Here is a 26,996-nt window from a genome sequence, read left to right on the forward strand (position 1 = left end):
TTACTGTCACTATGAAGCCATAAAATGGTACTCATGATTTAAAAAATATCTATTTATGTATGAAAGTAATTTTTAAATGAAAATTTCTATTTGAAATCAAAATATAGCAAAATTAAAGTCGTGGGGCTGCCTTTAAAGAATAACTGTGTTCTCCTAAGTATTTAAGTAAAATTTAAACAAACTTTTGTGTAATTTTAGGTTCATAAGCTTATTTCCTATTATTAGGTATGGTAAATTGTATTTACTGGGTATCTTTTATTGATTACTCCCAGGGCTTGTATGCTTCAGTGCTGTATCCTTAGGTAGCAGTGAGAATGGTAGAGACTTGTGACTGGTCGGTTTTTCTAATGGCTAAGTTTAACCCAGACATTTGATTTTCTATTCCATGCAGTAAGTAAATAGTTTTGGTGTTTAACACACACACACCTTATTAAGAAAAATTTCCAATTAATAACATCTTAATAGAATTATCCCAGTTTATTTTAAGATACTCAGTTCTGTTGATTTTTGTCCTAGAAAATTGGAGATGAGCTGAAAGTGTTCAAAACTGTCTTTTATAGGTTATTTTATCTGATGCTAGTGCTCCTGGTGAAGGAGAACATAAAATTATGGATTACATTAGAAGACAAAGAGGTAAAAATCACTTATGAATATCTGATTGACAAGCCATTATATAGAAAATGGTAAAATGTGATATTCCTCTGGTATAAATATAATAAATATATGTTTCCTCCTCCTTTAGCTCAGCCTAACCATGACCCAAACACTCATCATTGCTTATGTGGAGGAGATGGTAAGTTTCTTCTTTGGAATTTGAGTCTCTTGGATTAAACCATAGCAAGTTGATGAGTTGGTGTATAGTAATGAATTATTCATGATTGCCTGGAAATTCTAAAGTGCCTTGCTGATTTTATGTTTGAGAGGAAATTAGTACTGAGTTATTTAATCTGTAATTAATGTTTACCTATCTTTAATTTTTTTTTTTACATTTTTCTACCTTTTAATATGGCTGCACATACCTTTAAAATGGACGAGTGTTGACTCCTGAGTGGTAGTCTACACTCTACCCCATGTATCTGGGGGACATCTTGTTGACTGAGAACTACTAGGAAGTTTTAGGCATGTTGGCTTTGCTGCCTCTGTTTGTGTGCTCCTTTGGGCTTTTCTTTGTGTTGGTGTCTTGTGTTATGTTAATGTCTTATGTCTTTGGTTATGGTAAGGATCTTCTGAAAGTGCTCACGGTTCAGTGTTTTGTCATTGTTGATTGATAGCTGATCTCATTATGCTCGGCCTTGCTACACATGAACCCAACTTTACCATTATTAGAGAAGAATTCAAACCAAACAAACCCAAGCCATGTGCTCTTTGTAATCAGTTTGGACATGAAGTTAAGGACTGTGAAGGTTTGCCAAGAGAAAAGAAGGGAAAGGTAAGAAATTTGAGATGGTAGTTGCCTCATTTTTTAAAAATTTTATTTTATTTTTTTTGTGATAAAATATATATAATACAAAATATACCATTTTAACTATTGTTAAGTGTATAATTGAACAGCATTAAATATATTCAAGTTGCTTCATTTTTAAAATAAAGAGAAGACTATTTTTGATTAGATTTTTTACCTACTTTCTCTGTTCCCTCTCATAGAAATGTGTCCTTGAAAACTCTTTAAAGACACATTCAAAAGCATGCATGTACTCATTCTTTCTACTCTCTACTTTTTCTAACATAGCTTGTAAGTATACGAGGCTTAAGTCTCATAGGTAATAATGTCCATGGCACATGATTTGTTTGTACAAGTAATGTTTCAAATGGTTATTCTTAAAAGGAACTACAAATCAAATATATTAAACTTGTTGATACTTTAATTAAACTTCGATACTTTTAAGTTACTCCTAGTTTCTGCATATTTTGGGTTCACTTGATTATATCCAGTCTCTAAAGAGGTTTCTATCTGTTTTAAGAATATGGTACCTCTTTAAAAGACATAGTGAGTGAAAAAAGCAGGTAAGAAATATACTGTATGCTCACAGAGAAGGGTCTAGAGGCATACACATCAAAATACTGGTTGGCTATCCATCAGAGATTGGCAAACTCCAGCCCTCTAGATTTGGCCTATGAGCTAAGAATGGTTTTTACATTTTTTTTTATTTTTTATTTTTAAAGGAAGATTAGCTGTGAGCTAACATCTGTGCCAGTCTTCCTCTATGTTGTATGTGGGTTGCCACCACAGCACGGCTGACTAGTGGTGTAGGTCTAGGCCTAGGATCCGAACCTGTGAACCCTGGCCGCTAAAGTGGAGCATGCCAAACTTAAGCACTATGCAGGGGGCCGGCCCTGGTTTTTATATTTTTAAAAGGTTGTAAAAACGAAATAAAACATGAAATAATATGCAACTGAGGCCCTGTGTCTCCCGCACAGGCTAAAATATATATATTTACTATCTGGCCCTTTGCAAAAAACATTTGCCGATCCCTGGTCTAGGTATGATTGGGATTATGGGTAATTTTTATTTTTAAAATGGTTTGGTGAGTTCTTTTTTTATTTAGTACTTGTAATATTAAAATGGATCTTGCTTTTAAAAAAAGCTATAGTGTTCGTTTGGCTGGAAAAAAATTACAGGGTTTAGAGTAGACTTGTTTAATCTTTACTCCTTTTGTTGCAGCACGATGAACTTGCAGATAGTCTTCCTTGTGCAGAAGGAGAGTTTATCTTCCTTCGTCTTAATGTTCTTCGTGAGGTATGTAGCAATAATCACTGGACTCAGCCCTCTAAAGCAGAGTGCTGTTTCATAGCTTTAATGGCAGCATTCCTTTTTGGTTGTAGTATTTGGAAAGAGAGCTCACCATGGCCAGCCTACCGTTCACATTTGATGTCGAGAGGAGCACTGATGACTGGGTCTTCATGTGCTTCTTTGTGGGAAATGACTTCCTTCCTCACCTGCCGTCGTTAGAGATTCGGTATGTGTGTTTGTGTGGGTTTTTAAACTACTGTTGTAGCCTTCTTGCTTACAGTGCGTACTGGTCCTAATACATAATGTTTGTTTACTGGTGGCAGGGAAGGTGCAGTTGACCGTTTGGTTAACATATACAAAAATGTGGTTCACAAAACTGGGGTAAGTTCATTCTTGAATAATTTCAAAACAGAAGTATTTGCTTTTATAAGAAGATCATTTTACATGTATTTTATCACTTACAGGGTTACCTTACAGGAAGTGGTTATGTCAATCTGCAAAGAGTACAGATGATCATGTTAGCAGTTGGTGAAGTTGAGGATAGCATTTTTAAAAAGAGAAAGGATGATGAGGTAAAGTGTTTCTATTGCAGTAGCTAAATTGCTCCTGTCTCTAATATGCTGTGATGATCCTGTGATTGTACTTTTAACCTCGTTGAGTGCGTTGTTATAGTGTATCAAACGCCAATGTAATCATGAGTGGCCAGTGCTTTGATTATTTTATAAAGGCTGTGATGCTTGCTGTGTGGAACTGTGTATTGCACACTGTGTGAATTGCACTGTAATTTTTTTCTCTCTTCATAATCCTGATTAAGATAAAAATCCAAACACGTGTCTGATCAACAGGATGTGAAATGAGGGTTCCAAGACTGGAAGAATGCTGGGAATGAACTAGTGGATGCCATGTTTTATAGGAAATGTTTATGCTGTGGAAGTCAGGTGAAGACCTAGGAACTCTGTACTCTGGTAGTGGAGTGTAGGGGCCTCTGGGTTAGATAGCATCAGTCTAGGCAGAGGGTTGCAGCTCTGAGTAAGCAATTCAACATAAAAGAAAGAAATAAAACAATAAAGCACTTGGGAATTGATGACATATGATGGAGTGAGTGCCTAGGTGAGAAGTCCAGTCTGGCTTGGGCAGTTGGGAGTGTGGTTGGGCCGGTCATGAGACAGCAAGCAGTGGGGGTAGAGCAGGTTGGGGTGAGGACAAGGTAGAAATTGAGTTTCATTTTGGAGATACTGAGTTGGAGGGGTCACAGGACACCTGAGAGGAGAAAAGTCCGTGAAGCAGTTAGATGGATATGTGTAAAGCTCAGGGCAGAAGTCTTTTGGAAGGAGATTTGAGAACATTAGCAGAATACTTCACGTCATGAGTGTGAAGTTGAAATCCCTGGAGCTTTGTATGGAGTTCAAGTGCCTCCAACAGAAACCTTAAGAAGTATGGATGTTAAGGAGAAAGAGGAGTCAGTTCTAGAAAGATGGGAGGAAATCCCTGAAGAGTTGAGAAGCCACTGGTGCTGCCGGAGGTGTCAGAGTGAGATAGGCCCCTAGTCCGTGGCCAGGGGCTCAGAGGTCCTGAAGAGTTAGTGGGGTGGAGGGGCAGTAGCCTGGAGGCAGAGTGGGTTGCAGGGTGATTGTGAAAGAGTGGCAAGGGAGGCAAGCAGTGGGTAAAATGAGCAGATAGTAGCTTTTTAGAAAGAGAGTGAAGGAAATCCTTTTAGAAACTGATTTTATAAAAAGTCATATGGCTATTTTGAGCAAATAGCAACATAATAATATTGCTACATTGCTTCATTATCTCCTAACAGATTAAAACATGTCATTGCATCTGACAAGATTTTATATTTTCTTCAGCTTTGTATGCTATAGCTAGTGATCTCTTTTTTAGAACCTTGGGTACCATTTTATATAACACTGTGAGTAGACTGTAAGTGTTCTTTTTAAAGCCTTTGGTACTTGGTAATCTTCTGTGATGGCAAGAATTTTTCACATGTAAAATTTAAATAGCATAACTGACTTTGTGTAGGATATCAAATGTCTATCAGGACAGCCATTTTTTACTAAGCCTTCAACAATTATGGTGGCTCCACCTGACCTGCTGCCATTTATGCTTAAGAAAAAACTACACATATGGTGTAGTACTTGGTGTAAAAGCCTCACGTTAGAACAGTCCTTTTATGTGGTTTTAGGTTACTCTGTACCATTAAGTATTGGTGATATTTGCCATTAGAGTGGGATGTATGAGATTTGATAGATACCAGAGTGCTTCAGATTTAAGTGATAAAGTTTCCAGCTGGCCTGGCAGAGAGGGCATTTTAAAGCTTTGGATCGTTTTTGGTATCCCTGACATCATATGATGTTTGTCAGCATGGTTGGACATCGGGGAAATTTACGAACCCTCAAAAATTCAATATAATAGTATCTAGGTGTGTGTATTTTCCCAGGAAGTGTGTCTCCGGCTTTTGACAGACTTCCAAAGGAGTTCATAGCACACAAAAATTAAAGATCAGTAAAGTCCAACCAGGTGTACCTATTTTGCTTATGTGTAACTACCACCCTTAGAAATAGGTATTTAACTGACCAGCAGAATACATGGTAAAAGAGGAATACATCAATATTTATTATTAAAGTTGAGCAGTTAGGTCAGAAATATGATGCTTTTTATTTTATGAGCTTTGATGTTTGCCTTTTGTCTTGCAAATCTTCTTCATTTATTCAGCATATATTTATTAAGTGTTTACCGTGTGCCAAATAGTATTCTGAGTGTTACTGATACAACAAAAAACAAAAGAAAAAAGCAGACAAAAATTCCCGACCTCATGGAGCTGATATTCTTCTGGGGGAGATGGACAATAAACACAAAAACTAAGTAAAGTGTGTAATGTGTTAGAGAGTGATAAGTGCTGTGAAGAAAAAAGCAGATGAGGAAATATCTGGGAAGGTGGACATGAGGACATTGCAGTTCTAGAAAAGATGACTAGAGAAGGCCTCACTGACAGATGACTTTGACGGATATGAGGGAGTAACCATGCAGGTGTTTGCAGGAAGAGCATTTCAGACAGAAGGAATAGCCAGTGCAAAGGCTCTAGGGCAGGAGCTTACCCAGGATGTTCACGGAACAGCAAGGAGCCAGTGTGGCAGGCACAGAGGAAGCAAAGGGAAAGTAGTAGGGGTAGGAGAGGAGGTCAGAAAGATAGTGGAGGGCCAGATCTGGTAGGACCCTATAGGTCCTTATAAGAACTTTAGCTTTCACTCTGCATCAGTGGAGGGTTTTGAGTATAAAAGTGACAAGATCTGACACATATTATAAAAGGATCACTCTAGCTGCCCTGTTGAGACTAACTGTATGGAGGCAAAGATAGAAACAATGAGCCCAATTAGGCTCTTCTGCGATAATCCAAGGGAGCCAACATGGTGGCAGTGGAGATTGATAAGAGGTAATTGGATTCTGAACATGTTTTGAAGGTGAAACTAGTGGATTTGGCTGGTGAATTAAATGCTAGGGGTGAGAGAAGGAAAGCTATTAAGAATGACTCCAAAGCATTTTGTCTGAGCAATTGAAAAACGGTCTGAGCTACTGTGATACAGAAGACTGGGAGGTACAAAGCTAGGGGTGGGGATGCCATTTTGGGCATGTTAAGTTTGTACACCCAAGTGGAGATGTTGAGTGGGGAGAGGTCCTGACTGGGGAGTCATCAGCACGTAGATGGTGTTTAAAGCCGTGAGACTGGATGATTACTCCCATGAGAGTGAGAGGTCCAAGTACTGGGCGAAGAGGAATGCCAATATTAAGGTGTTGGGAAGTTGAGGAGTGAAGGCATTCAGCAAGAGTGAAAGAGGAGAACCAGGTGAGTGTAGTGTCCTGGAAGCCAAGTGAAGAGCACGGATCAAGAAGGAGGAGTCACGGTCAGATACGGACTGAAAACTGAGTAATGGATTTCACAGTCTGTGGGTGATTGGTGACCTAGATAAGTTTAAAGATGGGGCAAAAGCTTGATTAAAGAAATTGGTGGTTTTGCTATCTTAGGAGGTTTTAAGGTAGTCAGTCACCATGTATCCAGCATTCAGCCCCTCTCCTGGCAGAAAGCACAAATTTCAGTTCTCAATAGGGTATTATATTGCAGGTGGCAGTACTGACTTGGAAGTGATGGAAGCGCAGCTGCTAGTAGAATGACAGTCAGTACAGTACCTGCTGGCCCCTGTTTTAGTCCACAGCAGCAGCCATGGCCACCGTAGCTGTCGTTTCAGTGCCTTGATGCTCACAGAAACTTGGGCGTGGGAGGAATGCTTTCTGGGGTAAAGGAGGCCTTTGAGTGGCCCAGAGTAAGTGGGGAGTTACTTATTTGTATCTTCTCCGTATTGGTGGGCTACTTGCTCCAGGGTAAAACAGAGGGTCTTTGTTATGACTCTTGCATTCTTTCCTGAAATGATATCAAAAACTATCTGAAAAAAATTAAGAGGAATAATTAAATTGTATGTAAACTCAATTTAGAATGCTCTCTATCTAAAGTTCTGATAAGCAGCACTTTGAACATATAGTCCATTGCCTAGTTTAATTAGTTACGTTTCTGGGGTCTTCCTTTAAAACTTTGTCTCCCAAATCACTCCTGGTAATGTTTAACTCTTACATTTTTGTGTAATTATTTGACAGAATATGTGGATTTTATACTTTTAGGACAGTTTTAGAAGACGACAGAAAGAAAAAAGAAAGAGAATGAAGGTGAGTTTTAATTAATTTCATCAGATTGGCAATAACATACATTTACAATTTGGGAGGAAGATAGCTTTTTATTCCTTATCCAGTAGTTTGTTAGGGACGTACTGTCTACCCAGCTGCCTCTTACCTGGAGAAAGAATGCTGGTGTCAGTTTTAAAGAAGTCGTTTCTAAGCTCTAGAGTCCGAGGGGATATACTTGATGGGCCAGAGGGGCCGGGTAGCACTTAGCTATTTGAATTTTTTACAGTAATTGGGTATTGTTTTTGTAATAAAAATAGTTAGCTCTTTGTATCTTCTTGAAAGTTACTACACCCTGTCTATATCCTTGTCAGGTTACTCGTCCTAGAACACAACACTCGAAACTTTGTTGTTTCTCTGCTCAGAAATTACCAGTGACTCCTTAGTTCCCGCAGAATCCAGTTCTATCTTAGTCTGGCGTGCAGAGCATACTATGATCTGGTCAAGTTCTCACCCTGCTTTTCCCCAGTTGTCTTCTAAATATAGCAAGTCCCTCCTGACTCAGAGCATTGCCTTTGTTTGGTCCCTCTAAATGGGTTTCTGACTTCACGGCTCCCTCCCATCTTACATTTTCCACGAGGCCTCCCTATTGCTTCTGCTTGTAATCCAGGTTGAGCAGTCCTTTCTTTTAACTCTAGTGCTTCTCGCTTGTGATATTTGTTTTCTTAGTTAATTGCATAACACTTTATAGTCACTTAACTTCTTAAGTTTTTGTTTTTATTGTCTTCCTTACTGGATTTTAAACAAATGGAGTTTGGAGGACTACCTTTTATTATTATATTTTATTAGAATCGAGCAATTTCAGGAACCTATAAGGGAGAAAAGTAGAGTTATTTATTGTTGCAGGTGGGTTCAAAACCACTTAGATAGGGAAGGGCATGTTTGATGTCTACCTTATATATTATTATTTTCTTTCAGGCAGTGTCTGTTTAAAAAAATATCTTTTATCAGTCAGCCATGACTGTCACCTACTGTAGCTATAATCATAGCTCTAACTAATTGGAAACAGAGTTAAATTCCATCAAGGTGAAGGATAGATAGAAGTTGTATTTCCTAAGTATAAATCAAACTCTTGGCTTATTTTTTTACCTTAATAGTTATCTTTATTTGCCTAAAATTGTGTCTTGAATGCGTTCTGAAATTGTAAGTGAACATAAGGGAATAACCTAATGAGATTTGAATAGCTTCTATGTATCAGAAAAGTGTATTATATGTACTTTTATAGCAGAGTTATTAAGTATTACAGACTATTGTTTACAGGGTAAGTTACCATCAAATCAAACTGTAGACAACCCTGTAATGTTAACGGAAATCCATTTCATCTTTAAAGAGCTTACAGCAGGGATTCTTTTCCATTGCCTTCATTTCTTCCTGTCATCTAACTGTGTTGTGATTTAATTTTAATTTCTACATTCATTTCCATTTATGTTAGAGAGATCAACCAGCTTTCACTCCTGGTGGAATATTAACCCCTCATGCCTTGGGTTCAAGAAATTCACCAGGTTCTCAAGTAGCCAGTAATCCAAGACAAGCAGCCTATGAAATGAGGATGCAGAATAATTCTGTAAGTAACTTATTTTTATGTAGCATTGAAGAGTGGTGACTTTCAGATGCCTCTTACAGTTGTGTGTGAATTTATCACTTAGCCTGGCGTTTTGTTTTATAGTTTTTCTCAGTTTCTTTTGCCTTGAGATATTTTTAACTCTGTTAAATCCTTATTAATATGAAAATATCTGAATGATGTGAAGAAGAGAACATGCATGTGAATGTGGAGAGCTGAGTGGCTGCAGTGTGTCTCTAATGCAGTCGGGCCCCAGTGCTTCCTGCTTCCCCAAAGGTGCTGGGTGGTGATGGTGCTAGAAGCATGACAGGACCTCCAGATGTCTCACAGCTAGAGCAAGAGAAGAGGGGGGTTTTGCTGCCGTACTTCCCCTTTCCTCCCAGGGATCAGTTAGGGGCATTTTGCAGAATAGTATTCCTCAGTTTGTCAAATACAGGTACTCCTCACTGCCTACACTCTCACTCTCCACCTCAGACGTGGAATATATCTGAATACATATTTTAAGGTAGCTCTCATTATCCAAATTTTTTTTAGAGCTCTTTTTTTGTTGCTGGGAAAGATTTGCCCTGAGCTAACATCTGTTGCCAGTCTTCCTCTTTTTCCCCCCTCCTCAAAGCCCTAGTACGTAGTTGTATATTCTTGTTATAAGTCCTTCTAGTTCTATGTGAGCCGCCACCTCAGCATGGCTACTGTCAGACAAGTGGTGTGGTTTTGCATCCAGGAACTGAACCTGGGCTGCCAAAGCGGAGCACGCCGAACTTTTTTGTGAGGGAGATCAGCCCTGAGCTAACATCTATTGGCAATCCTCCTCCTTTTTTTTATTTCCCCCAAAGCCCTGGTAGATAGTTGTATGTCATAGTTGCACATCCTTCTAGTGACTGTATGTGGGACGCGGCCTCAGCACGGCCGGACAAGCGGTGCGTCGGTGCGCTCCTGGGATCCAAACCTGGGCCGCCAGTAGCGGAGCGCACGCACTTAACCGCTAAGCCACGGGGCCAGCCCTGAGCGCGCCGACCTTTAACCACTAGGCCATCAGGGCTGGCTTGGTTGCTCCCTATTTATAAACTCAGGAACTGAATGGATTTGCCTCATGGTATTCCTCCTTATTTGAACGTTGTAATCCAGACTGCAGAAGCAAATCATCTCAGCCAGCAAGGCTATGCTCTGTTCAGTAGCTTCTTGTAATGGCAGCAGACCATGAGCTCAGAGCACCTGGCAGGGCAGCAGCAGGGGTAAGGGAACAGACCGTGAACTAATGTACACAGACAAAAGGTAATCAAAGCTATTGCTTATTTCAGGCTAGTAGGCATGAGAGAAAGAGAGAGTGTTGTAGAGGGAGGAAAGATATTATATAAGGTACAGTATCCTGTGTAAACTTTTGCTATGATATATCCAAGGAAATTACATAAGTTGGGATATTTAAATTTCATTATTCTAATAGTTATCCTATTGATGCTCAAATCCTTTGTTACAGGGCAACCCTATATGTGAAATTTTTGCCATATCATGAGACTGGTTGAATTTATATTCCCATAAATTCACACTTAGAAGTTTTAGGACCTTAGATTTGGAATTTGGAAACAGATTTTGCATCTTCTGAGAGAAGCGGCTGGGGTTTCTGTTGTGTTTTTTGTTCTGTTTTTGCTTTCTTGTCTTATTCCTTACACCATTAACAGAGTGGAATATGGAGAGTCAGTGAAAGGTTTTGCAATGAGATGCTTGTGTAGAATGGAAAAAGCTGATGTCCATCATTTAAGATTATAGTGACTGCCGTCCTCACAGAGTGAACTGAGAGTGACTAGTATTGCAAACACCACGTTGATGATAAAATGCTCTTTTCTTAATCTCAGGGAGGCAGGTAGGTTTAAACTTTGCCAGCTATGATTGCTTTGAGAAAGATTCCAATATTCAGGCTCCACAGGATTAGACTATATTGATTAATAATGTCTGCCATGGGAATAGGAATGGGGAGATTGGTGATTAGGTTGCTTATTTGATCCTGTCTTAATTCTCCTTGACACAGTTATTTCTACTGGAATCTTTGCATAGAGGAGTTTTCATCTAGAATGTGTTGAATTTAAGGAAATCATGAAGCCAAATTACCAGTTTATTTAAAGGAAGCCTTTACAGTTATGGATTTTTGCTGTGTTATTTTTTCTGAGCTGTTTGGGTGTGCTGGGCTCCAGTACTTGACTGGTATCTACTGATGGTCAACATTGTTAATGTTTTATTAGATAGCTTCTGTTTCCTCATAAATATGTTTTTAAATTTTGCATTCTGAAGTGTAGTTTCATTATATTTGCGACCATTCTCAGTTTAATAAACTTTGATTGCAAAAACAGCTTTTTAAAAAGAAATTTGAATGAATTGGTATGACTCTGGTATGTTTAGGAAAGAATATTTCTGAATACTTTTGTTAGTAGAGATAGAGCAGAAAAGAGCAGCAGATATTTAGCATTAAAGAGCAAACAACTTCTTTTCTTCTTTTTTTCCCTTGAAGGTATGTTATTTTTGTTGTCTAAAGATAATTTATATCTTGTTTGTGAATTTGGGAAAGATTGCTTTGTTTACAACTTCTCTGTACTTAGATGATTGATAGGAATATCACTCTCATAATTTAATCCAAATGGATTAGTGTTGTTTAAAAACTAATAGGGATGACTTACTGAATGGTTAACCACCATGCGCCAGGCAGGCAGCTTTGATGTTTTACATATATTGTTTCATTTAATCCTTGCTATAACCTGTAAAGAGATAGAACATATCATCCCTGTTGGAAGTTGAGGCTGACAGAGGTTAAATAAATTGCCCAAGGCCATACAGCCGTTAAAGGTTGGACTTGGTATTTCAGACTCAGCTGTGTCTGACTGAAAATACCCATCTCATTTTCCAAGTACAACAGTGCCTTCCTGGATTTATTTTTATTGTTTGTGGTTTTGTTTTGTTTTGTTTTGTTTTGGTGAGGAAGATTGGCCCTAAGCTATCATCTGTTGCCAATCTTCCTCTTTTTGCTTGAGGAAGATTTGCCCTAAGCTAACATCTGTGCCCATCTTCCTCTATTTTGTATATAGGTGGCTGCCAACGAGTGTTTTAGGTCTGTGCCTGGGAACTGAACCCGGGCCGCTGAAGCAGAGGGCCCCAAACTTAACCACTAGGCCACAGGGCTGACCCCTGTTTTCTATTTTTTTTTTTTTTTGATAGTATTAGCCATACAGTATCATGAATAAAATTGATATTATACATTTATTAAAGGAAAGTGTTGTGAGCTCTATGTGAAATATAGTTTTGCTTTGTTGTAACTTTTCTTGGCCTTTGGTGTGAACTACCTTCATGCTGAGGTTTTAGTTACAGTATCATTAAAATAGGCTCCTCAGTTCTCGATTTAAAAATAATTTACTTGAAATATCTAATATACTGTGAATAACAGAAGAAAAACTTTACCATGAAAACATTTTCTGCCACTTAGGTTTTTGGTCATTTAACATTAAAGTTGCAGAACATTTTAATTTTTTTGTGTGTGTGTGAGAAAGATTGGCTCTGAGCTAACGTCTGTTGTCAATCTTCTTCTTTTTGCTGAGGAAGTTTGGCCCTAAGCTAACATCCATGCCCATCCTCCTCTATTTTGTATGTAGGATGCCACCACAGCATGGCTTGCTGAGTGATGTGTAGGTGTGCGCCCGGGATCTGAACCTGTGAACCCCGGGCCGCTGAAGCGGAGTGTGTGAACTTAACCACTATGCCACCAAGCTGCCCCTAATTTTTTAGTTAAATATTAAAATACTTTAGGGTGCTACTATGTTCATTGAGTTAGGTACAAAGGGAAGATAATGGTAAATTTAAAGTGGTATCCAAGTCTTTGAAATAATAATAAAAGCTGCATTTTCCTAAGATGACTAATAGATTTTATTTGTACAATGAATTTTAAAACAACATGTATAAAATAGTTTAACAGTTATCTGGCGGAGTCTCATTAAACTGTTGCTTTCTAGAATGGTTGTACTAGGTTGAACCACTTACATCTAACTTTATTCTCACCAGCATTGACTATTTTATGTATTAATTTATATACGTATATATATATTTTTCCCCTTACAGCTTTGTTAGTTAATTGGTGGAAAGTGATCACAAATTCATAACACGAGGGAACCACCAAAGGAAAAAAATGTTCAAGTCCTATAATTAAAAAAAAAAAAATCTATGAAATTAAGTTTTTCTCATTTCTTCTGAAGCAGTTTTTACCCTAATGTTCAAATTCTTTTGAGTTTAAGCATAGGAGGCTTGGTACTATATTATTCTTTTTTGGAGAGGTGGAGTAGGCCGAGATCAGTCTTTATACTTTCTAAATATATTTACCATATCTATTTAATAGCTTTAAAAAAATGTATTACTGTGAAGCATGGTGGTAACAGTAGTTGGATATAACTTCTTATGTGAAATGAATAATTAAATCCTTCCTCTGTAATGTCATAATTGTCTACAGAGTCCTTCAGTATCTCCTAATACGAGTTTCACTTCTGATGGCTCCCCGTCTCCGATAGGAGGAATTAAGCGAAAAGCAGAAGACAGTGACAGTGAACCTGAACCAGAGGATAACGTCAGGTGAAGCCATTTTTTGGTAGCACTTTGTTAGCAAATTGCTGAAATAGATGCTGTCTAATTAATGCTATTTCGCTTAGAGCAGCAGTGCCTTCAGATGCTTGCCTGTGATCTTTTTATCCACCAGTAATTAATGTGGAGGGTTAGGATAGTCAGTAAATTCCAGTGAGATGTGTAAGCTATAGCTGTTAAACCTAAGTATCTAGATTAGTATGCATGCTGGTTTTCGTCCTCCAAGCCACTTTTCCCTCTGAGACCAGGCACTAGATCGGCTAGACATGAGGTGTTTAGCTTTATGTGATCTGAATGTTACTGTTATGAGATTAAATTTTCAAGCTGCTTAACCCAGAAAGTTCAGTTACATTTGGTTACTTGATATAGTTTGTTTTAATCATCTCAATTGAAAAGTTTCTTCTTTAAAATGAAATATGCAAAAGGCTTTTGGTTAAGAGATAAATGTATTTTTAAAAACCACGAACTTGTATATGCACAATTATATTTCATGACAGAAGTTTCCCATTAGCTATATACTTAAAATTTATAATAGGAAAATTGGATTCTTTAATTTATACAGAAGTTTGAGATCATTATATAATAAGATTAACAGCTTCTTGTGTGATTAAATCTGGATTTGAACCCTGGGCTCAAGTGCAAAGGGCCAACAACCTCAATAATTGTAACTCATTTAGAATTTTGCAAAATGATTTATTTCAAAGTTAAACAGTAGTGGTTCACAGCTCATGCTTCTTTTATAGGACGTGGATGATGTGTTTGTATTTATGATTAGAAACTTCACAAGTGTCATGTCTGGTTCTGTATTTTCCCAACATCTTTTGATGTCAGATTCAGAGATCTGTGGTGACTTGTGATTGAGCATTTACCTGATCTGAGTTTTTATCCTCTGCTTCTGCAACTCTTGGAGTATATTTTTTGTTTTACCATGTAGCCATCATGATCAATATCAGCTTAATAGTTAACTTGATTTTTTTAGTACTTTATTGTTTAATTTTGGTGCTGAAGATAATCAAAGTAGAATTGCTTCTATCAAGAAATGCTTGGAGTTCTTAGCATTTATTTCATTAATAGTTTCTGTAAAATAGTGATATTCAACATTATGGATAGAAGATATTTCTCCTAATTGATGTTCTGTAAATCTTTTGCGTGGGGGCAAAGTTAAAATTGGTATGGTGTAGGGGCCGGCACGGTGGCACAGCAGTTAAGTGTGTGCACTCCGCTTCGGCGGCCTGGGGTTCGCAGGTTCAACCGCTTGTCAACCCATGCTGTGGCGGCATCCCCTATAAAGTAAAGGAAGATGGGCATGGATATTAGCCCAGGGCCAATCTTTCACAGCAAAATAGGGGAGGATTGGCATTGGATGTTAGCTCAGGGCTGATGGTCCTCAAAAAAAACTAAATAAAAAAAATTGGTATGGTGTATTCTGAAACATGAGTGCAATTAATTAGTAAGATCTGGCACATGATAGAAAAGAGCCCTTAATGGAGAATCATCCTGATGTTCTTGATCGTTCTTGATTTTTTTTTAGTATTCTTTGGCATCTTTAAATCTTTCAGAGATTGAGAAATGAGTACTTAAAAAAATATACTTTGAGTGAAAATGTGGTTTTTCACATTGTATTTTCAGTGATTAATGAAAATTTAGTGAATTGATGACCTCCTTCTAAGTTTTACCAGAACGTGTGTGTGTGTGTGTCTGTGTCTGTGTGTCTGTGTCCTTCACTTATGCCAACAACGCTTTGCTGAATGAGGGAGAAGGCCCAAGGATAGGGAGAGTAGGTATATACATAATTTCTGCCTGGTTTCTAGATTATTCTTTTTTAAAAAAGTAATTTAGTTGACTTTCTTTGTGTAATTTAGATATATTTTAACAAACTGAGGAACTTGAACTATATAAAATATCTTCAGTGTTTGAATCTTAAAATGTAGTTTTAGAATTCTTCTACAATCAAAAAAACATGTAAAACAGTATGAAAATCTGAGCAAAGAAGTGTTGTGTATCTACTTTAATAAATGGTTATTCTTTTTTTTTTTCTGTAGTTTTGTAATGATCTTTCTAGAATCAGTGTTTGATTTTTTAACGTTTAACTATCTTTAAGTTGATAATAAATCCTGTGAAAGTGGACTTTTTAGAAATAATTAAATGAAGCTATGTTAATATTACTGTTTAACTCATTTACATTTTACCTGGATATTAAGTATAAATTGATTTGGATGGTAAATTGGTAGCTAGTTACTGAAAGTGTATTAATTCAACATGAACTGGCTTTGCCTAATTTTTAGGCTTTGGGAAGCTGGTTGGAAGCAGCGGTACTACAAGAACAAATTTGATGTTGATGCAGCTGATGACAAATTCCGTCGTAAAGTTGTACAGTCTTACGTTGAAGGGCTCTGCTGGGTTCTTCGATATTATTACCAGGTACAAAATGAATATTTTCCTCTAAATCTCTAGTTAATCATTTTAAGAAAATAGTTATTTCTATAATAGTGTGTGTTGTTGAGCTATATTCTGAAATTGAACCCAGACTCATATTTTCAAGCTTCCTATAAAGAAATTCATTACTTTAAATAAGATTTGTTTGTAAAGCCTTTGAAGCTCCTTAGGTGTTAATATATAAACGAAGCTAATTTTTGTTATGCTAAAGAATTTCAGCATTAAATAGTGTGGTTGAGAGTACTTGGTCTTTAAAATTATTAAAGTTTATTGTTTTGTTTAATTGGAATAAAAAATAACAGAGTAACTAATACACAGTCGCTAAATGACTGAACAAAGGACAAAAGCCTGGAAAATAACTGGTAAGAATTTGAAAGGCATTTGAATGATACCATTTCCTCCATATAGTGTAGTGATGTTACATGAAGTGCATTCTCATTGGAGTAATCTGTATCTGACTTAAAGCTTTTGATAAATGAGATGTCAGATTGGTGAGATTAGGCGGACATATAGGGGATTGTAGCACTGATAATACCTGGTTTCGTGCTTGGGGAGTGAAGCAAATTTGATGTGACTTGGGAATAGGTGAAGTTTGTTGGAAAGTAGAAAGTAATTTAATACACTAAGTATCAATTGTAAAATATTCTCATTTCGTGTTTTACTCCGACCCTCAACATTTTTCTCCCCAAAGCTCCCAGTACCTAGTTGTATATCCTAGTTGTAAATCCTTCTGGTTCTTCTATGTGGGACACCGCCTCAGCATGGCTTGATGAGCAATGAGTAGGTCCGAGCCCAGGATTCAAACCGGCGAATCCTGGGCCGCTGAAGTGGAACGTGTGACCTTAACTGCTGTGCCACTGGGCCGGCTCTGACCCTCAGGATTTTAATTCACTAGGCGCAGAGTCAAAACTCATTTCAGGAAGGCTTCTCTTTTCTTTGAGTATAACTTACTGTTTTTTCTTTTTGATTGGTTTACTTAAATATTTTTAAAGTAAAGAGAAAGTTGTCACATGAAAATATAATAGGGAATTGTAAAATGAAACTTTTGGCTCTTTTACTCTCAGTCACTCTTCTAGTGATGTCCCTTACCCACCTGTACACTCAGTGAGTGTCAGCTGCAGTTGTTCTTCATTTTATGTGATGATAGCAGCTCTCGAGTGGGAAAGAAATGTCACCAAACACATTTTAAGGATAAAAATCTTCACCAAATTGTGTTTGTTATTATAAAGTTTGGTATTAACTACTGATTATTAAAGATGCTTTGCAGTATTTTTTAAATCAAGGAGCCATTGATACGAAGTAAAAGTTTAGATTTAATCCAAACATCTTTTAGGACTCATGGAAAAAAATTAATATATGGAATGTATACCAAAAGTCATATGTTTTATCAGTAGAATATTATAGGTTGATAGTTTAATTTTTTTGTCTTTACCGTGTCCATCATTAACATAGATTTGTTTTTGTTGTTGTTTTTTGTTTGTTTTTACTGATTTTAGGGCTGTGCTTCCTGGAAGTGGTATTATCCATTTCATTATGCACCATTTGCTTCAGACTTGGAAGGTATTGCAGACATGCCTTCTGATTTTGAGAAGGGTACTAAACCGGTAAGCTTGAGTATTTAGAGCCATAACATTTGTAGAATTTTGGCTTAGATAAAAATTGTGTCTTATCTTAAACTTTTTTTCTTTCTTGCAGTTTAAACCACTGGAACAACTTATGGGAGTTTTTCCAGCTGCAAGTGGTAACTTCCTACCTCCATCATGGCGGAAGCTCATGAGTGATCCTGTGAGTGTCTTAGTTTTTGAGTGTGTTGATAACTGGGTTTTTGTCGTACATTTTGCTAGCACTAGTCACAATTGCTTTTGCATCTTATAGTTACAATAGTGAAGTCCAGAAACAAAGTAAAAGTATTTGGATTCTTCTGTATATTTTTTACTACTTTTTTTCCCCTGCTTTCCTTGGCCATCAGTACCCTACCCAGTAAATAAAATTGATATGTGTTTGGGAGAAATTCTTATAACAGTCATTTTGTTCTCAGCATACCTGTAAGTCATTATTTTTATTGGTTCCAGCCATGTGTGGTGGGTACCAGAGCATGAAGGCTGGTTTACCTGCAGTCACCGCTGCGTGTGTTTTGTGTCCTAGCTAGAAAGAGTGACACCCAGCTGAGAAGTAGGAATTATTAGAGTTAATAAACTCTTCACTGTCTTGGGCCCACAGTCGTCAGTTCTAAAATTCTTTTATAATAAGGCCTTTTTATTTTCATCTTTTAAAATAAAATTGTTAATTTTGTTTTTACTAGGCCCAGGATTAGTGACCTGATATCTTAATGACATTTTTTAAAAGGAATGAAACTTCATTTTCTTATCAGGCCTGATAACTTGAATGAAAGTTGTATCAAATTCTTTATAACAGAAATATGTGACTTTTGTTTTGAATTTTTGCTTTTCTCCCTGATACAGGATTCTAGTATAATTGACTTCTACCCTGAAGATTTTGCTATTGATTTAAATGGGAAGAAATATGCCTGGCAAGGTAAAATTTAGACATTATTCCTTTTGGTTAAAATAATTTTCTCCTTTTGGTAAACTGTCAGCAGACGTGATTTATGGGATGAAAGAATTTCTGTAAAAGATAAGAATTTTAAAAATTATATGTGAAATTTTGATATTTTTTCATCTAACCTGGGATTAGCAATGATTAACAGTAATTTTAATAGTAGCATTTTGATAAACAGTAAATTGAGTTGAAATAGATTAATGATTATATCTTTTGTCTCCTTTGTGATTAATTAATGGGATGTGGGACATGCTCCTTCCATCAGTAGCTCATTGACACCTTGTGAGGTTGCTGAGAGTTGTAGAAACATGAAGTGTCCATGTGGAGATTCACTTATACTCCATGGAAACTTTTGAAAAAAGTATTAGAAATTTAGTTTAAGTACTTGGCATTAATCATTACTTAAAGTTTATTTATTATTTACATATCTATTTTCTCATTCCTTCTGTTCACAGATTTTGTAAGAATGACAATATAAAATTAGTACTAAATTTAAGGTACTGTTTATCACTCACCAAATGTGTGATGATGACTGAATGTAAAACACAGTGGAGAGGTCTCTCACACAGTGAGCCAACGATTATTTCACACCTAAGCCCCTTTCAGCAAATCATTTTAACTTTTTCTTCCACCATATAGTTTTCTAGGATAATAAGCAGTTTGGTAAAATCATGTTTTCACTCTTTTTCCTTTATTATTCCCTGTGATGCAGATGACCAGTAAAATGACTCAAAGAGAATTGTGGCACAAAGGGGGATAAATAATAATTTATAAATTGAAAATCATTATTTTATGAGATTTTAGGGTTGACTTTTGGTTATGTAGTAACAGAAATTTCATATTACTTTAATGGAATGATAATGAGAATTGCAACCTATTGATTGGGGTTGTGTAAGTGTTGTGGTCTGGTCATATTTTGTTATATGTAAGTGGATTGGGGCCTTAGGTTGTTTTTGAACGTGTTTTGTGGAGGATGTTTTGATTTAACTGGAAGGAGAAGAGACATAGGAGAATGGGAGGCAGTAAAGTAATAATATAAATACATAAGTAAGTAAGTATATTTATGTGTTTGTTAAATAAATCCTTGCCTGGATTTTTTAAATAAATAAGTAAATATATAAGCATGCAGATCACTTGCTGAGTATATCAATGTAGTATAAATCATCCAGAGGAAAAGTAAGGCAATGTACAACAGTTACAGTTTCTCCACATCCTTGCCAAGATTTGTTATTTTCTGTTTTTTGATAGTAGCCATCCTAATGGGTGTGCAGTGGTGATCACTGTGTTTTTGCTTTCCGTTTTCCTAATGATTAGTGATGTTGAACCTTTTTTTCATGTGCTTATTGGCTATTTCTGTCTCTTTGGAGAAATATCTATTCAAGTCCCTTGCCCATTTTTGAATTGGGTTTTTGTTGTATTGTAGGAATACTTTATATATTCTGGGCACTCTTACCAGATATATGATTTGCATGTATTTTCTCCCATTGTGTGGGTTGTCTTTTCACTTTGTTGATAGTGTCCTTTGATGCGCAAAAGTTTTTAATTTTGATGAAGTCCAATTTTTATTGGGCTGTTTGGTGGTTGTTGCCTGTGCTTTTGATGTCATATCCAAGAAATCATTGCCAAATCCAATGTCATGAAGCTTCCTCCCTGTTTTCTTCTAAGAGTTTTATAGTTTTAGCTTACATTTAGGTCTTTGATCCATCTTGAGTTCATTTTTGTATGTGGTATAAAGTAAGGGTCTAATTTCATTCTTTTGTGTGTGGATGTCCATTTTCCCAGCACCATTTGTTGAAAAGACTGCCCTTACCCCATTGAATGGTCTTGGCACCCTTGTTGAAAGTCATTTGACCGTGTATGTGAGGGTTTATTTTTGGGCTCTCTATTCAATTGGTCAATATGTCTGTTCTTGTGCCAGTCAGTACCGAACTGTTTTAATTACTGTATCTTTGTAGTAAGTTTTGAAATCAGGAGGTGGGAGTCCTCCAACTTTATTTTTATTTTTTAAGATTGTTTTGGCTATTTGGGGTCTCTTGAGATTCCAGATGAATTTTAGGATGGGTTCAAACTCAGACCTTTAACATTTCTATATTTTTATATGTTATATAAATATTTTTATTTATTAGACTGTAGCAAGAACACATCTTTCTTGAGGTAAAATTTAGTACTATTAGGAGATAGTCATTTCTGCATATGTCTTTAAAACTTATCGGAAGTCATGATAATAAGTAAGTTCTTGTCTAAGTTGAGTACATCTTATTTTTTTTTTTTAATATTTTTTTCTTTTTTTAATTTATTTATTTTTCCCCCAAAGCCCCAGTAGATAGTTGTATGTCATAGCTGCACATCCTTCTAGTGGCTGTATGTGGGACGCGGCCTCAGCATGGCCGGAGAAGCAGTGCGTCGGTGCGCGCCCGTAGGTAGAAAACAAAAGCTAGATAATGTAGTTTTGCATGGTACAGATTTTGTTAAGTGTATGACTAAATAAAACTTGACCACTGCCTAGGTTTTTTCTACATAAGTGTTTACCGGTAATTGATAAATAGCCTTACTCAGATGATGGATGTTAATAATCCTTGAAATCACTTTTTGGACCTTCAGAATTCACACTAGAACCTAGTTTCTTTTTAACTTTAAAAAATATATATATTCCCCTACTAGGTAGTAAAATTGAACATGTTTCCTAATTTTGAAAATATGGTAGCTAAATAATTTAAAGACAACTTTGGAAACCTTTCATTTCTCATCATTTTAAAGGGAACAATCACAAATACAGCAGTTCTGAGTGGCAGTGGTTTCAAAATTATTTAGCTCTAGTCAGCATTTCTCGTTATTTATCTTAAAATTTTTATTTAGCCAAAATACTATTTATAATATATATAATAATATACAGCAGAATATATATATGCTTCAATAACTTTGCATATTTTTGTAGTAATGGATAATTGTATTCCCGTGTGATTCTTTGAAAATTATGCGTGTAGATCCAAATAATGACCTTAATTCCAGCGCACTGCAGAGGACAGTTTTCAGCCTAAAAATGAACAGCCACTATTCTACATGCCCTCCCGGGGACAAAGTTATTTAAACAAGTCTAAAAATTTTTTGTATATAAATTAGTAGGTTTTTTTTTTTTTAATAATTTTATTTATTTATTTATTTTTCCCCAAAGCCCCAGTAGATAGTTGTATGTCATAGTTGCACAGCCTTCTAGTTGCTGTATGTGGGACGCGGCCTCAGCATGGCTGGACAAGCAGTGCGTCGGTGCACGCCCGGGATCCGAACCCGGGCCGCCAGCAGCGGAGCGCGTGCACTTAACCACTAAGCCACAGGGCCGGCCCTAATTATTAGGTTTTAAAATGTAAACAGACTACTATGCAATTTTAGAGCTGAAAGAGACGTTCCACATATTCCAGTTGAACAGACCTTCTGAGTATTTTGGTTGAATGATCTCTTTTTACAAAAGAAGAAACCAAGTCCTAGAAAGATAAAGGGATATGCTCAAGCCCTTAGGAGATTACTGGCTTGCCCGAAGGCATCCTAGTAAATAAGTAAGGTGAGAACATAGACCAGTGTCCAGGTGGCCACTTGTTCATTTAATTTAAAAATTTTGTCATCACAGAGTAAAGATTCAGCAAACGTGGTTTTCCATATGAACCCTTTTAAAGATGGAAAACAAATAGAATTTTTTCTTCTACCACCATGGGAAAGTATTTATATCTGAAATTTGGCTAAATAGAGTTCAGTTCCAAAATGTTTTTATATCAGCAGGGAAATTCTACTAGAAATGTTTATATGGACCAGTGGTAGTTGAAATTTAGGTGATCCTAATAGCTGGGCCGCTTGGTGTGCATTTGTCTCCCCAGGTGTTGCTCTGTTGCCATTCGTTGATGAGCGAAGGCTGCGAGCTGCGCTAGAAGAGGTATACCCAGACCTCACTCCAGAAGAGAGTAAGAATCATACTTCCACTTGGTCGACATTGAGTCTGTGTAATAGAGACTTTACATTTCCTTGTAAAATTAGACCTTTTTTTTCATTTGTCAAATTTCCCATAAAGGGGGCATAAATCATTGATTTGACTTCTTTATGACAAAAGTTAACTTTGCTTCTTAAAATTTATTATCCATAAGTTGCATAGTAATTAAATAAAATTTTTTAACTTACAAGTGTTTGTTAAATTTATTAAAAAGCAATACTTCAAGAATATCTTCTGACTTTTTTATTCTTTTTTTTTTTTTTTTTTTTTTGGTGAGGAAGATTAACCCTGAGCTAACATCTGTTGCCAGTCCTCCTCTTTTTGCTGAGCACGATTGGCCCTGGGCTAACATTCGTGCCCATCTTCCTCTACTTTATACATGGGACACCTGCCACAGCATGGCTTGATAAGTGGTGCATAGGTCTGCACCCAGGATCCGGAACTGTGAAACCCTGGGCCACCAAAGTGGAGTGTGCTAATTTAACCACTACAGCACCCGGCAGGCCCAAGACTTTGATTCTTGTATAATATGCATACACAAAAGTATTTTTGCATGTTGGGAGGGTATTATTAATTTCCTCCATCTCCCTTCTTCCCTTCATCCCCACCAAATAACAATAACTTTGCTTGAAAGGTTAGGTTGAAACAAAAGCATTTGCCCTCATATTGCTAACTTGAAATGTTATTTTACACAAAAAGTGGCATTTTGTCGTTAATACTGACAGTTAAAAGTATTGGGAAATTGTAAAGCTGGGCTTTGTTGGAAAATTTATTTAATACTAGTATAATAAACCTATAGAAATAATTATGAACCATCCATAGGATAATCTTTGTTATTAGATGATGCAGTTTATTTGTATTTCCTCAGAGAATGTCTATATGTTTCTTATAGTAAGAAATTAAGTTCTGTATAAATAAGAAAACTTTATCCCTTATCTTGCAAGACTATATTCAGGTATCTTTTAGGGATAATTTTTTCTGATAGTCATTGATCTTCGAAACTTTATTGTCAAAGCTTTGTTTCTTCTACAGAGATGCATCACACGTTTAGGTCTATTATTTTTTGTAAACTTTATAATTAAGTTTTTACAATTTAGGTGCTTCCTATTTTACTCTCATAAAAGTTGCTTTTGTAGGTATAATTGTTAGATCTTTATTCTTTTCTTACTTTCCCCCAGCTAGAAGAAATAGTCTTGGAGGCGATGTCTTATTTGTGGGGAAACATCACCCACTGCACGACTTCATTTTAGAGCTGTATCAGACAGGTTCCACAGAGGTATGGTCTTTTTTTGCCATCATGAAGTGTTTTCAGTTAGTATAATTATTTGGTTAATTAATTGAGAATGCATTTAAAAATTTTTGGTAAAGTAGAAAAAAAATTTACCATTTTAACTGTTTTTAAGTATATAAAAATCTGTGGCATGAAGTCCATTCACAATGTTGTGCAACCATCACCACTATCCATTTCCAGAACTTTTTCATCTTCCCAGCTAGAAACTGTATACCCATTAAACAATATTAAACAATACTTCTCCATTCACCGCTCCTCCCAGCCTCTAGTAATCTCTCTTCTATTTGCTGTCCCTATGAATTTGCCTCTTCTTGGTACCTCATATAAGTAGAATCATGCAATATTTTTCCTCTTGTGTCTGGCTTATTTCACTTAGCATAATGTTTTCAGGGTACATCCATGTTGTAGCATGTGTCAGAATTTCATTCCTTTTATGGCTGAATAATACTCCATTTTGTGTACATACGCCATTATGTTTATCCATTCATCTGTTCATGAGAACTTGGGTTGTTTCCACTTTCTGGCTATTAAGAATAATGCTACTGTAAACATCGGTGTCCAAGTATATGTTTGAGTCCCTGATTTCCATTCTTTTGGATATATAATCAGGAATGCATTTTTCCACAGCCAGTGGGTGTACCACCTGAACTATGTCATGGGATTCAAGGAAAGTTTTCTTTGGATGAAGAAGCCATTCTTCCAGATCAGTAAGCCTTCATTTGTATATAATTGGGTCAACTAGGAGGAAGTTTAGTTAGCATCTTTTTCCTTGTTGCCTAAATATTTTATTTTCTAGTAATAGTGAGGAAACAAAATAACAACAGCAGAAATCTGCTGGGCTAAAAAAGACTTGGCGTCAAAGCCCAGTTCTTCAGCGTAGTAGCTCTGTCAGAGCTGTGACACGTCTGAGCTGTGACATGTCTGACAGAGCTACTATGTTAAAGAGCTGGGCTTTGATGCCAAGTGCAGGGAGCCCTGGAGGTCCCTACGGAGATCCACAAGGTCAAAACTATTTCCATAATAATACTAAGATGTTATGATCTTATTTCCTTTTGTTGCTCTCTTTCTTTCTTGAGTGTCCAGTGGAGTTTTCCAGAGGCTAAATGTAATGTGATATATCAAGGGACTGAATCAGAAACAGATAAGAGAATCCATCTATTAAGATAGATATCAAGCCAGATTATTAAAAAAATTTTCAAAAATGTAAAACAATGACACTTCTCATTTATTTTTGTTTTACTTTGTAAAATAGTTTTTCATAAAAAAACGTTATGTTGACTAAATATCTGTGTATGTTGTGTAATCTATTACTGTTATCTTTAGTATTTTTAAAAGATTTTCAGATTTCTTAAATTAATTTCTTAATTTTCAATTAAAATTAACCTTAATTTTTAATAGGTAAATACTGATTGACATAACCAACATAAACAAAAGCTCTTTGAGGTCCTCAGTTTTTAAGAGTGTAAGGGGGTTCTGAGATCAGAGTTTGAGAACTGCTGCTCAAGGGTATATATGGAGGAATAGAATTTTGCTAATGAAAGATGTATCTTCATCTTTTCTGGATAATGTCGGGTGGTTTTCCAAAGTGATTACGCTATTTTATAATTTGAGTCACTGTTTGTGAGAGATCTTGTTGCTGTACATTCTTGCAAACCCTTGAAATTGTCACTACCTTAATTTTTGTCAATCTAGTGGATGCCTATTGGCACCTTGTGGTTTACAGTTGTGTTTCTCTGATTCCTAATGAAATTGAATGCCATATGGTATATTTATTAACCGTTTGGTTTTCCTCATTTATGAAGTACCTATTCTCTTTTTCTATTCACTTGTCTGTTCCCCCAGCCCCTCCTCATGGTTTGTTGGTATTCTTCACAAATTCTGGTATAAGCCCTTTGCCCATAATAGTTTTCTGTTAATGAGCTTACAAACAAGGAAGATGGGGTCCTTTTTTAAAGATATAAATGATCATATTTTGTTGGTGCATTTTAATGATTTCTCTTTCCTAAAGCAACATCTTACTTCCACTTAGCAAAAAGGTTACAATTTACGAATAGATAATTCTTCTCTTCTTTCTCTTTAGAATAGTGTGTTCTCCTGTTCCCATGTTACGGGATCTGACACAGAATGCTGCAATCAGGTCAGTTTTCCAAAATACGTGACATTCGCCCAAAACACAACTCTGAGCTTGCAAATAAGTTTAAGAAGACCTCCGATTCCCAAGGAAAGGGCAGCTATTATTCCAGCAGTGCTTTGAGACTGGAGAGTCCCTGTATTGCAGACCTCAGAGCAGAGCCTCTTGACTTTAAATTATGTGTATTGTTAAGGTTACTGATTTAACAAGCTTGTTTCTCAGCTTTCTGGTTTCCCCTGACAACTTCCAATTCTTCCGGGATTAGGAAAGTGGGAGGTAGGAAGTAGGAGTTTCTAGGGATAGTTTGCTATATAGGAGCAAACAGACCTCTACACCCCAGAGGCCCACACAGCGTCACTGTATTATAACAGGTTGTTTTAATTATATTATAGTTGTGGCCCTGCAGAGTTTAAAAAGCAGACTGTTATATACTTGATCTTGGTTAAGTTGAGATAGAATGAATTTGTGGAAATTTTTATCAATAATTATTATAAACTTAAAGGGCTAATTTCTGCTATCTGAATAACTTATTTATAGTTCATTTCTTCAATGGTAATAGCATTTTCTATTGAGCAAAAATAATGTAAAATATAATATGACTTTAGAATAAAAATCAACAAACTTACCTACTCATTTGTGTAATTATTGTATATAATTACTAATCTTGATGGCAGGGTTTATGTTGTCATTTTCTTCAATCTTTAGGCAAGACTAAGGCAAACACATTCTAGTAATTCAAGTGTTTCATAAAAGCCTGCTTGGGAAGGCTATTCCTGAATCCTCCTTTCCCACTCATTATTGCTTTCACTCTCAAGAAATAGTTTAGATTTTACTTAGATTTCTCATTGTGAAGCATAGGCATATTTATTTTCCTGTCTTTAATGGATTTAGATAGCAACTGCGATTCTAGAAAGTCTTTTATTTCAAGAAAACTGTGGGGAATTTAGAAAATCTTCCTAGATGAGTTGCTTT

General features: G+C 36.4%; 1 protein-coding gene across 1 annotated transcript in view; it reads left to right on the plus strand.

Moving 5' to 3' along the window:
• LOC147911146 (5'-3' exoribonuclease 2-like) overlaps window positions 1-26,649 on the plus strand; it is a 61,588-nt gene extending 34,939 nt beyond the window's left edge. Inside the window, exons 8-25 of the mRNA XM_087428497.1 lie at window positions 561-633; window positions 743-793; window positions 1,272-1,429; window positions 2,663-2,737; window positions 2,824-2,957; window positions 3,055-3,112; window positions 3,196-3,303; window positions 7,403-7,447; window positions 8,895-9,026; window positions 13,504-13,622; window positions 15,917-16,052; window positions 17,564-17,671; window positions 17,763-17,852; window positions 18,530-18,602; window positions 22,493-22,576; window positions 23,781-23,878; window positions 24,521-24,600; window positions 25,974-26,649. Coding sequence (XP_087284623.1) covers window positions 561-633; window positions 743-793; window positions 1,272-1,429; window positions 2,663-2,737; window positions 2,824-2,957; window positions 3,055-3,112; window positions 3,196-3,303; window positions 7,403-7,447; window positions 8,895-9,026; window positions 13,504-13,622; window positions 15,917-16,052; window positions 17,564-17,671; window positions 17,763-17,852; window positions 18,530-18,602; window positions 22,493-22,576; window positions 23,781-23,878; window positions 24,521-24,600; window positions 25,974-26,052 — 1,701 coding nt within the window. The 3' untranslated portion in view covers window positions 26,053-26,649. The remainder of the gene's footprint in view (window positions 1-560; window positions 634-742; window positions 794-1,271; window positions 1,430-2,662; window positions 2,738-2,823; window positions 2,958-3,054; window positions 3,113-3,195; window positions 3,304-7,402; window positions 7,448-8,894; window positions 9,027-13,503; window positions 13,623-15,916; window positions 16,053-17,563; window positions 17,672-17,762; window positions 17,853-18,529; window positions 18,603-22,492; window positions 22,577-23,780; window positions 23,879-24,520; window positions 24,601-25,973) is intronic.
• Window positions 26,650-26,996: the final 347 nt, after the last annotated feature.

This window comes from Ceratotherium simum, unplaced genomic scaffold (genome assembly GCF_057802395.1).
Source record: "Ceratotherium simum simum isolate JZ-2026a unplaced genomic scaffold, ASM5780239v1 HiC_scaffold_58, whole genome shotgun sequence".
Lineage (NCBI taxonomy): Eukaryota > Metazoa > Chordata > Mammalia > Perissodactyla > Rhinocerotidae > Ceratotherium > Ceratotherium simum.